Here is a 12,537-nt window from a genome sequence, read left to right as displayed (position 1 = left end):
GGGGCTGACGTTTTAATTATTATTAAGGATATTACGCCATAGATGCGTGTTGTTATTGCAATTTTTGTTACGCTATTATTGTATATAAATGTGTTTGTATATTAGAGTACATTATAGAGACAATTAAAAAAAAAAAAGACATGTCTACTATTACATCTGTTGCCCAGGAACTAACTTGGGGTAGGCTAAAGCATCGGGGGAATCTATTTTGCGACGTAATAAAGGCTCTTCCGGTCCACATGTTAGTGCTACAAATATAGCGTGATTTATATGTAGATACTCGAGCTAAACTTCGTGTGTTTATTTGTGTTTTACTTCGAAACGTAGCGGCACGTTTTAACATGAAGCTTCTAACGCACAACATGTTGATGTCTCACGTGAAGGGAGTCACTAAAGGATACCCGCTGCTCATCAAGGTAAAGTGCTCACACCTGGTTAGCATTGCTGCTAACACCGTTAACCTCGGGTCTAGGTTTCTAGACATGTTTACCCGTCTGTCAAGCTATCGAAGAAACATAGTTTGGAAGCTTCCAGAGACAGTAGTTAGATAAATAAGTATAATACGGGACATGAGTGTGAATTTTCAATTGTGTTACGAGGGGTGATAATCGCCAGAGCCGCCACGATATGATATTATTACGATATTTCGATGACGATACGATATTATCACGTATTATCATATTGTAACGCTGGGTACTGATATGTGTGTGGCGTCATTGAGTTATTGGGACTAGTTAATGAGGGAGGTGTCCACCACAGTGGGCAATTGGCTGGTAGTCCCAAGGAGGGTTTTCACCTGTTAGGAGGAGAAGTTCAGCTAGCAACGAGATGTCGCTAGGGTTAGAATCTTCATTATTAATTATCTTCATGAATATTGCAAATAACATGATATGTCACTGAAAACATTTTCCCCACCACCCCTAGCTACTACTCGATTACACTCATCATGCCAAGCTTTCGATTTGATTCCTTGATGCATCATGATGTATTGCATCCTCAGTTTTCTATATTAAAGCTTCAGTGTGTAACTTTTCTGGTCAAATCACTGCTAGTGTCTTCCTGATAGTTTTGTTGCTCATAAACAAATGAATGGGGCAGTGTGTCATGAAGGCTACACCTCTTCCTCTCTCTGTTCGTGTGTAGTCTTGTCTTTCGCCCAATTTCAGGGGGGAACTTTTTGATTGGGCTATAGAACTTCACATTTTTACTTAAAGCTGTGAATATTTGCTGCTGACTCTGATGGTCATCCTGATATGTTCTTTCTCTATTTGATGTCTTTTTTTGTTTGTGAAGGCAACTGAGGTGAAGGTGAATGAGGTGGAGTTTAACCCCCAGTTTGTGAGTAGGATGATTCCCAAAGTGGAATGGAGCGCTCTGGTCAAGGCCGCAGAGGAGGTAAGTCTGACCGCACAGATGTATCCAGCACTGATGGAATATGAGCCCTTCCAGAGCCAGACTTTACTTTGTGTAAACAACCTTTGCTAAGGAAAGTCTTTGAATAAACCACAACCACACACAGGTGTTGTTTTGATTGTGTTAACCACACAAAAAAGAATCAACCTGCTCTGCAGTGGACTGAAGCCAATCGCTACTCATCATTGTTTCAGATCACACTGAGCCCTTTTTCAATCACAGATTTCCCACTCAATTTTTAAAAAGTTCAGCCAGTAACATGAGGCTGTTATTCATCACTGATGTTGCAGCAGTTCAGCATTTCACTTTTAATTCCTGTGATAACCTGTGTGTGTTCTCTCCTCAGCTTGGTCACCGTCAAGACCTGCCTGCTGAGCTGCTGGCAGACTACGAGAACAATGAAGAGTTCCTGAAGAAAGTGCACAAAGTGCTGTTAGAGGTAAAAGCTCAGTCATCCCTGTTCTGTTTTTTTATGGCTGTAGATTAAAAAATATATATATATATATATATATATATATATATATGTGCATTTAACTGCTGTTTGTTTTCTAGGTTGTTTTTTTTAGCTTTATTTCTTTCCTTCAGTCTTATTGTATCTAATATTTTAATAAATGCTGCTAAATTAAACACACCCGCTAACACAGGTGTTCCAAACCTTTTTTCCTCACTGCAGACTGTTTTGACACTAATGACCAGCTCGATACTAAATTTGTCTTTTCCTGCACTTCTGTCTTCTTCATCACTGTGATGCTTTTTCTGGAATCCCCCTTAACTAGAGTCAGTTATTCCATTCAGTCCCAAATCATCAGTATGGCAGCAGAGGTGTCCATGTACTTCGATTTTGATATGTATTTTGTATTCACACCTACTTCCTGTTTGTGACTGTGTGACAGGTGGAGGTGATCGAAGGCTGTCTGCAGTGTCCCGAGTCTGGACGAGAGTTCCCCATCACCAAAGGAATCCCCAACATGCTGCTGAACGAGGACGAGGTGTAAACACCAGCACAACAATACTCATTATACAACCTCACCCCAAACTGTCATTCCAATGGGATTGTGGGTATTCAGAGAGAGAGATAGAGGAGCGAGAGGTTGGACTCTGGTTTGAGTTGGAGCCATGAAGAAAAAAAACTGTTTGGTTCATTGTTATGATGACATCTTAAGTGGGGGATGCTGCCAATAGAGGGAAAACCATCTGAAGAGTAGCACATGGAAAAGTTCCCTGAGAGTGTAACCCCCAGTGGTTTTATCTGTATTTATTTTTGTATCCGTTCAGGCTCTTTCTTTTTCAATAAAACTGTCCTTATTCACACGGGCAAAAATATATTGTAGGTTTTTGTGGAAAATATGGATTAAGTTATATTACAGACACTCACAGAAGTATAACCCCGCTTGCATGTGCTGAGGTTCTGAACCCCAGCTCGCCCTCTCTCTGGGTTTAGGAAAGTGCTGAGAGCTGGATGACGTGGCAGTGGCTTGTCTATATTTGGCTGTGAGTTAAAGGGCAGAAAAAGCAGGCGAGCTAGAAGTTGTTTTTTAAGGAAGTCTTTTTTTTTTTTATTCCTCTTTTTCAGCCACGCATAACGACGCACACATACACACACACAACCCCACCCCATCCCACCTGGGTGGGCCCCTGCAATCAAACATACCCCACAGTGTGTTTTACCCTTTCAAGAGAGTTTTTTAAAGAAAAAAATTGAGGTCCACAAAGACAAATTGCCTTTCCAATAATTTCTGGTTGTTTTGAGATGATAGAGTATCGTCAAGTCTAAACAGGAGCCTGTTTGTTTGCAGGCAGTGTTATCATTTTTAGAAACCCTGCCAGGGCAGATGATGAAGGAGGGGGGTTTGCTCTGACCAGAAGCCTCAAGGCAGCCTGAGTCTTTCCTACCTTTTCCCTTCTACTTACAGCAATTATAGGCCTGCACCCGCAACTATAATAACGGTATAATGGGATGGCAGCAGAGCAGCAATAAAAGCCACCCCTGACAGATTAACAGTCCTTTCCAAGTCCTGAACTGTAATTAACAATGAGACCGAAGAGGAGCAGAGGAAAGAAAAGAGCCACATTGGAAGCTTGAAAGGATAAAGAAACATAGGGATGGGCTCTCTGTGGAGAGATTTAATAGAATTAGGATAAGCCTTGAACTGTCAGCAGGAATGAGTTTAGGCTGGAAATCGGACAACCTGAACAAAACTGCATTTTGAGATTGTAGTGAAGAGTTAATGCATCACATTTCTCCAATGTTTACTTTGCCATTGTCTGTAAAACATCATAACCAGAACTGTAACGATCTGTAGTACATCAGTCTGAGGGATTACCTTCCCTTGGTTTCTGAACACAGGAACTGTCATATGACCACAGGGGGCACTGTAGAAAACAATGAATCATTGTGAGTCCAACTTGTTTTTGTTTTTTCTACTATATGTTATGATATGTTATTCCGACTGACATCGAGTCTGAACTAACACACCCAGATATTGTGATTGGGATACGAGCTACCAGCTGCACTGGGTGCCCTGCACATGTGTTACAGTTCCCACCCCCAGCTAATATTCAGTAATATTAGAAAAAGCTGTCACGGTACCAAAAGCTACTGTGTGTTCAAATGTGTTGTTTTGAGATTTTACTGTTGAAAGTCCTTTTTTAAGATTTACCAAAGCAACAAAAATGTGCCAAACAAGGCACCAGTAAACCAAAAGCTCCTGTGTTCCAGTCAAAGACTGTATAAATAAAGTAGAAGTAGTTTTCTGGCTTGGCCAACCACGGAGTAAGTGTATACTGAATAGCCACTGGGGGGCAATTCCACCGGCCAGCCTACTTCTCATTTGTTTTACAATGTCGGTAAACATTTCAATGAGAAGTAAATGGTTTTTAATTGATAGTTTCAGGACTTCTCCAATAGCCAATTTATAAATTATGTTACCATTTAGAGGAAAATGGATGATGAATCATGTCACATTTGAGTGGACACCAGTGTGAATAGGAGTCTCAAAGCTTTAAAACGGGACTTCAGATTCTTCTGGGTGACCTCACAACCGCTTTTCCATTATACAGTTCTAGCATGACTCAACTCCGTACCGTTTGGTATCAAGAACGTCGTTTTCCATGACTTCCTTAGCGTGGGCAGGGTCGCAGTATCACAGCTGCCGCAACGTCAAACTAGTGACAGGCATAGCAGTTCTATTCGGTGTACTGAATCATGAGTCAGTTAATTTGAAATATTCCTGCATGACAGGAGTGCTGACTCCATCTGACACAGTCAATAAACTAAAATACGGCAGAAGGGGTTATGATTCATCTCACGATCGCCGGCTTTAGGCAGTGCTAAATATGCCAGACTCCTCTGTGAAATATTGGTATTTTTTCAGGATTTGGAAGTCTTTTTAATTGGTTCTGTCAAACGTTAACGTGTCAACGCCGTTTAACTGTGTCAACGTTAACCCGCATTACTATCACTATAGGCGCGCTAACCGGCGCTAAAAGGAGTTAATGCAGCTAACGGAGCTAACTGGTAAACGGTGCCTGGACTCCGGTGTCGCGGCACATAAACATTGACGTCATTCGCGTCTTTTTCCGGTCAGTCGTCATGAAAACGTGTCATGCGTTACACTTTTGCACAGCACTTTTTTTAATTGATCTACATTTCGGCTGTGTTCAGTTTGATTCCAGTGCCGGACGTCTCGCTCAAGACTCTCCCAGTGATGACACTCTCTGACCAATCGGTGGCTGGCTGTCTTTCAATATCACATATGAGTATTGGCTCGGCTCACTTGGAACCTCGCCAGAGCAGGTACTAAAAAAAAAATACCAGGTACTGTCGCTAATGGAAAAGCAAAGAAAACAAGTCAAGCTGAGTCGTGCTAGTATTGTATAATGGAAAAGCATTAGTCCCAGTATTTTCTTTCTGGTGGTTGAGAAACATTAGTTTCCAGGAAAGGTTGTCTAATGGCAACACACATTCTTAAAATGTGTTGGTTACCGCAAATAACCACACTTCTCAACTCAACTATCACTTTAAAACTGACTTTGATCATTAGCAGGGACAACCGACACATAATAAGGCAGTGAGACAAATGGATCAGTCCTCTCATCTTTTCTTCTGTAAAACAATGAAGAAAGATGTTTGTGAAAATGCAGAAGTAACCCTTTAAACCCTATGTTTACCTGCAGAGAGGAGGGTGATGCAGACATTTTTGTGGAGCGGAAGAGAAAAATTGTGTGTGTGTGTGTGAGAGAGAGGAGATGGCTCATGCCTACATAATCACACACTCCCCTCCCTTTAGTGGCAACCGGCCCCACCACCACCACCACCTCCTCCTCCTCCTCCACTTCCACTCTTTTCATCCAGTCCCTCCTTCCCAGACTCCCTCTGTCTGGAGCTCTGTGCATCTCTCTCTCTCACACACACACACACACACACACACACACACACACACACACACATACACACAGAGGATCTACAGAATAATGGAGTCACGTCACACAGCAGCTCTCAGTGTTTTCAGCAGACATCACACTGGAGCTCATTTAACCTGGAGTTTTACAAATTACTCTTAAGTTGTGTTCAGATCCACAGCACAAGGATTTCTTTCATGCAGTTTTCTGCGTCATGTATTTTTACGTCGTCTGACTTTTTCCTTTTTTTTCGCAATGTGTTTATATGAGGGGGATTAACAGGCCCACTATGGGGTTTCCAACATAAATCAACAGGTTGTGTTTTTTTTCAAGGTTTGGTGCAGGCAGCTTTCTGTTTACCTATATATCGGGGGATGGGAGGATCTTTTTGGGTTTTTTGAAAAGGTTGTGACTACATTTTCTGGAGGCGGCCATGGGCCAGTTCTCTGCTGCACAGATGGCTCTTTTTGGAAGTGAAAGAAGAGGAAACCTGCGGCTTCACATGAAGTGAACAGATCAGGATTTTGTCTGCAGGGTCTGCGACATGGGCTGAGCTCCTGCGGACACTCTGTTCTCCTGAAAGCTGTTGAATGATCCGAGGATGGACGACGGAGACGGATAAGGCATACTCCAAAGAATCGGACACACTCTAGTTACATATCTCCACCTTTACGCACGCGCGCGCACCGGGGCTGTGGATGTGAGGATCGATGCATCTGTGATATGACAAATGATCTTTCCTTATAACTGATTTAATCACGTTTCCCTTTAGATTTTCTTAATTTAAATGTGTGTGAGGGAAACATGACAGCGCGCCTTAATGTGCCACATTCGCGTGTGTGAATTATGTGAAAAATTAACTTAGAAAAAGTGTGTTTTGTTGCTAAATTGATTGACATAAATAACCTGCCGAATCTGGATGTTGGACTTTTCTTCACAGTTGTATTTTTTTGTGATGGAGACAATGGTTTAAACCTCGGCTTTAAATGTTCAATGACTTTACGCACACGTTTCTTCCGGCTTGGTTTTGAGGCTCGGAGGTTTATCTAAGTGACCGTCCACGCAGTCTCCTCACCCGGACAATGTGGCTGCCCCGCCTCGCGCTGCTGCTGCTGCTCCGGTTCTCCGGTGTGCCGCAGGTGGACGGACTCAACACGTGTCAGTCCATCAACCTGGACGCGCAGAAGTCCCGCCGCATCGAGGCAGTGCGCGGCCAGATCCTCAGCAAGCTGCGCATCCGCAGCCCGCCGGACGATGATGACGAGCCGGCGTCGAGCCCGGTTCCCCCGGAGGTCATGCTGCTGTACAACAGCACGCGGGAGCTGCTGAAAGAGCGCGCGCGCCTCGCCGAGTCCGCGTGCGAGCGCGAGAGCAGCGAGGAGGATTATTACGCCAAAGAGGTGCAGAGGATCGACATGCTGCCCCCCCGCACCGACACAAGTGAGTCTTTGTTACTATGTGTGTTCCGAGATTCACTAGAACTGATCCAGGTGAACATCCACCCGTGCTGTTCCTCACAGGGCCGGTACAAGCATTTATGGGGCCCTAAGGTGAAATTGATCTGGGGGGCCCTTCCAGGAGTCACCTGTGTTTCACCATTTAGTTTTTATTATTATTATTGATACAAATGTAAAACTATAAATGACATTGATTATATTAATTATAGCTGTGTTATTTAATCCAAATCAGTGTCAACATTTTCTCTCTTTTTTTTTTAGCATTAGAGGGCAGTAAAATGACAAACATGGACAATAATAATTAGCACTTTCATATTCATATATCCAGTATGGTGACACTGGACCTGAATTGAAAAATACCAACAATAGCAGACTTTGCATTTTGCATTTGCTGCAAACAAGTAAACCGAGTTTCCTGTTCTTGGTTTTGGAAACATGCAAATTTGCATTAAATGTGCAATCTTCAACTTCAAAATAAAACCAAATAACTTTGTCGATTATACCTGGGCGCTGGTTTCCCAACTGTCAATCGTGATCCAGATTTCAAACAATGTGATGGATTGTTACCAAATTGTTACTGTATGTCATACAGTGTAAAATGCACTAGGGCTACAACTGTTATTTTCATAATTGATTAATCTGTTGGTTATTTTCTCAAATGTCTTGATTTGTCCACAAAAAATATTTCTTATTCTTATTATATGGAGCAGAAAAACCCAAAATATTCACATTCAAGAAGCTGAAAAATCAGAGAACTTGTTTTAATTCTTTGAAAAATAGTAATCATAGTAGTAAAAAAAAAAAAAAAAGTAATTTAGTAATCAATTACTTGAGTAATTGTTTCAGCCCTACAATATTGAATATTTACAGGTTGTCTAATAGCCGCTTTAATGGCAGGGTTTAACTAGAGTAGAGTAGTAGTACTAATGTCAACAAGGCTGTTCAAATACATGATGACCAGCACTATTTCACTATACTACTGTTAGTTGTTTTGATTCCAAGGGAGGAGACATTTCTGAGGATAACTTCATCATAGTTTATCATAATCATACATTTACTGCCGACTGCTAGAAATATTTAAAAAAAAAAGAAGAAGAAGATCCAGGGACATATTTGATTTTGAAGTTTGATCTAAATGTCTATTTATTTAGTGTTTATTGACAGATATTGAATATAAATGCTGTATGTATGCTTGTGTAAGTGCTTTAAGATGAAGATTATCGCCTTAGATTAACCCTTTTTAGGCAAGGGCCTTGCTCTATGGAGGCGGTCATCTTGCAGTGCGACATACCTGCAGCAGCCCAAAAAGATAGTGGCTAGAGCAGAGAAACGTGTCACAATCTGGAGTCTCACCATTAGTTGTCACTAATGGCATTGTTCCAATGTACAGTTCTAGCACAACTCAGAGGTATAGTACCTCCTCAACGTGGGCAGAGCAGTTGTTTTCACTTTGCAGAATCATTAGAATCAGTTAATTAAAAAGATTAGTTCAGTACTTCCTGCATGACCGGAGCACAGAAAGGTAGGCTGAATTCAATAATGAAGCACCAGTTCTTTACAGTATTTACATACACACACAGTGCATCAACAGAAAATCTTCCTGTTTGTACCTGAACAAACAACGCTGCATCACTTATGCCCATAAAAGAGTGTGGTGTGGTGTTTGGGAAAATGAACGAGGTGAGGAGAAAGTGACTTATCAAGAATGATCCTGTCTGTGTGTGGAAAAGTAAGTAAAGCCTCACAGTGTGAATGCACTAATTACCCATGTATTAAACTTAAGACCAGACACATTTACTTACTATGCCCAAACCTGTCATTTAGTTTGGAGACACTCATCAGCAGCAATTATGTCTGAGACAATGCATCAGTGCCACAGTGCCTCTCTTTTAACCACTCATAAAAATGCACGAAACATTGTCAAAGAAAACCTGAGATGTTGTTGGAGCATTAGTCATCATTTTTAAACCGTTTTTGGGCCTCTTTTTTTTTTCTTCCCCCACCCAGATGCAGTGCAGCCAGTAGCACCCAACCCCCATTACAGAGTCGTCCACTTCGATGTCAGTGGAGTGGACTTGACCAACAGCACCCTGGTCATCGCTGAGTTCAGGATCTTCAGAGCTCCCAACCCGCAGGCCCGGGCCTCAGAGCAGAGAGTGGAGATCTATCAGGTAAACCACTGAGAGCAGAGCCATGAAAAGCACAGAAGAGACACTGCTGTGCCCTTTTTACATCCAATTAAACCAAATTCTTTCACAGTTGTGAAGCGCACACTAAATCATGTCTGTAAAAATCACTTAGGAGCGATGTGTCTTCACAAACAAGGCCAACAAGACACACAATCTTCATCAGTTGAGTTGATTTTTAAAATGTGACATGCTGTGACGAGCTACTGTAATTGTTTTTAATGTAATTAAACAGTTTAATGTCATGTCAACAGTGTAAAAATAGAGGAAGATAAACTCACTGCCCCCTAGCTGCAGTGGAAAAATATGAAAAGTACTGGGCCTGTACCTCTGCTCTATCACCATCTGATTTCTTTTTTGTTTGTTTTTTTTGCATCAGCTGCTGAAGCCTGATGAAGAGAGCACCTCCACTCAACGCTACATTGACTCGCGCACCGTTCAGACCAAGGCGAAGGGATCCTGGATCTCTGTGGACGTCACAGAAACCATTAAGGACTGGTTGTCAGATCCAGGTCAGCCTCAGTACCAAACACCATGTGATGATCTATCTACTCTAGCTTCTCTCCATCTATTCATCTTCATCATGATGATCATCAATCCTCTTCTTTCTTGTCTCAGAGAACAATCTTGGCCTGAAGCTGGGCGTCCACTGTCCCTGCTGCACCTTTGTCCCGTCCACCAACAACATCGTTCCTAACAAGAGTGAGGAGCTGGAGGCTCTGTTTGCAGGTTTGTTGCACTTGTTTTTTTTGGTGAAAGTGAGTTTGCAGAGTTTATCCTGCTGTTGCATCATATCACAGATATTTAGGGAATAGCTGAGTGTGTTTGTTTGTGGATCTTTGGTCAACATGTAAGATTGAGTTGTTGTGATAACACGTCTGGACTTTCTGACCCCATGGTGTATTAGTGAAGTGAAACCACAATGGCCATAAAGATGACAAATGTAGCTTTAACAGGTTGGTTGTGGCTGTGTTGGAGAAATTGAAAGTGCACGGGCGGAGATTTATTGGCACAGCAGTTATCCCGCAGGTCACAAAATGTGGTCATTAAGTGCAGACTCTTCTTAAAGAGACGCCTCCTGTGATTCTGAATCACTCGCAGACTGACAGGAGAAACAAGTCCTCCATATTCTGTGATACTACCAAATACCAGACTGTCGGTGTTTCTTCCTTTAGGCCCCAAATTATGGCACTTTCTTCAGGATTTACACTCGGCTGAGCCAAGTCCGGCGTTTTTTTTTTTTCCACATATGAAAAAAACAAACATTGATACTGCAGTGAGACAAGTCAGCGCTTGTGCTCTTGTGTTAATGTAGCACAGAAAGACTCAGGAGAGCCATGAAACCAGCTGCAGTCACTCACCACGACATTCAGGGCCTTTGAGACAAACTTGTTATGTGTATGTTTCCATTTATGTCCTGTAATTAAAAAAAATATATACATGTTTAAAACTTTAAAATGATTTCATCCTCCATAAAAAAGGAGGTATTATTGTATTAATAATCTTCATCAGCAGTGGAAGGAGCACCATATATATAGCAATATATTATATTGTCACCAACAAGAATCTCACACAGTTGGCACTTTGGATGATACTAGCTGTCAATCACACCATAACCCACGCACACACAAAAGAACCTGAAGCTTCCACACCTTCACCTATAGGTGGCGCAGGTGATCAGGTGTTTGTCGCTTTAACTAGCATCCAAATCTGTGACTTTGTTGCTGTGAGGCAACAATGTTTGCCGTTGTCTCACCATGTGACCCAAGTCCAAAGACTGGATTAGGTGAACTGGAGACTCTAAATTGACCGTAGGTATGAACGTGGGAGTGAAAGGTGGTTTGTCTCTGAATGTTGGCCCTGGGTGTAACCTGCCTTTCACCCCATGTGTCAACTCTGAAAGAGGATAATGTGGTTGCAAATAAATGAATGAAACATCATGTTCTATTGAAGAAAAGATCTTTTAACTCCTTAGAAAAATGTTTTCTGACGTATTAAATCTAGTGACGAATAGGATAAATTTCTACCACACCTGCAGATGGAATCATTTTTGCAACTAGTAGAGTCGCCCCCTATTGGTAACATTGGGAAAACCAAGACTACATTCACTTTTATGGGATGATACCAGCTGTCAAACACACTGGTGTCTCTCACACTTTTCCCTCTAAATGGAAACATTACTTACAATACTGACATCGTTTTATATTGAAGAATAAAGTAACTGTTGTTTTCCTCGTACAACGTCTCACAGGCGTGGACGACGAGCATCTCCGTCAGATGAGAAAACCAGGTCAGGTTAAAGGTCAGACGGACTTCAGCAGCAAGACACCGCACCTCATCCTCACCCTGCTGCCCAGTGACCGCGTCGACAACCCGGCCAAGAAGAACCGCAAGAAGAGGGCAGCTGCCACAGACACCTCAACCTGCACCCGGTAGGCTGACACACACGTGTGTGTGTGTGTGTTGTAGTTTTATAATTCTGATCTGTAGTTGTGAGGGTGGAAAAGCTCACTTTTGTGTGGCCCTGTGTTTAGACTGCAGGCCAACAGGCATGCACTTTTTTATTTAGACTACCTCACTCTGCAGGGGAAAAATAGCGGGTTCTTCAATTGTCATTTTCCCATGACCCAACTTTGGGCCCTTGCCCCAGACCTTGAAGAGCGGGACTGAGGCCTGAGGACTGAAATGTGTTTGTTTCTCTGTGTCTCAGCGGCTCAGACCAGGGCTGCTGCCTGCGCTCTCTCTACATCGACTTCAGACGTGACCTCAACTGGAAGTGGATCCATGAGCCCAAAGGTTATAAAGCTAACTTCTGTGCTGGCAACTGTCCTTACCTCTGGAGTGCCAACAACCACTACAACATGGTGAGTGGATATGTATATGTGGTTATGGCTGGAGACTGAAAAAGTGATGAACGCAGCACAAAGCAGACTGAGACATGGACGCTCTTGGCTCAAAACTTTAATATTTATTATTTAGAATTTTTGTTAAAGGCACTAGTAGAAAAAACAGAGGTGAATTATAGATGAGATGATCTAATAAACATAGAGTACATCACGTTTGTCTCCCTGTGTGTGGAT

At 42.3% G+C, this 12,537-nt stretch overlaps 2 protein-coding genes across 2 annotated transcripts in view; both read left to right on the top strand.

Annotated features, from left to right (window-relative positions):
- The first annotated feature begins 244 nt into the window (after positions 1–244).
- Positions 245–2,684, top strand: trmt112 (tRNA methyltransferase activator subunit 11-2). Its single transcript, XM_083891702.1, has 4 exons — positions 245–416; positions 1,294–1,395; positions 1,760–1,852; positions 2,307–2,684. Exons 1-4 carry the CDS (start codon positions 342–344, stop codon positions 2,406–2,408), a joined length of 372 nt encoding a protein of 123 aa, XP_083747828.1. The 5' UTR covers positions 245–341; the 3' UTR covers positions 2,409–2,684.
- A 4,212-nt stretch (positions 2,685–6,896) lies between these two features.
- tgfb5 (transforming growth factor, beta 5) overlaps positions 6,897–12,537 on the top strand; it is a gene marked incomplete at both ends in the record, with an annotated part of 7,395 nt that continues 1,754 nt past the window's right edge. Inside the window, 6 exons of the mRNA XM_083891592.1 lie at positions 6,897–7,254; positions 9,279–9,442; positions 9,837–9,969; positions 10,076–10,186; positions 11,709–11,889; positions 12,168–12,321. Coding sequence (XP_083747718.1) covers positions 6,897–7,254; positions 9,279–9,442; positions 9,837–9,969; positions 10,076–10,186; positions 11,709–11,889; positions 12,168–12,321 — 1,101 coding nt within the window. The remainder of the gene's footprint in view (positions 7,255–9,278; positions 9,443–9,836; positions 9,970–10,075; positions 10,187–11,708; positions 11,890–12,167; positions 12,322–12,537) is intronic.

This window comes from Microchirus variegatus, assembly GCF_963457635.1.
Source record: "Microchirus variegatus genome assembly, chromosome: 6".
NCBI lineage: Eukaryota > Metazoa > Chordata > Actinopteri > Pleuronectiformes > Soleidae > Microchirus > Microchirus variegatus.
Note: the sequence above shows the minus strand (reverse complement) of the source record. Positions and strands in the feature narration are given on the sequence as shown.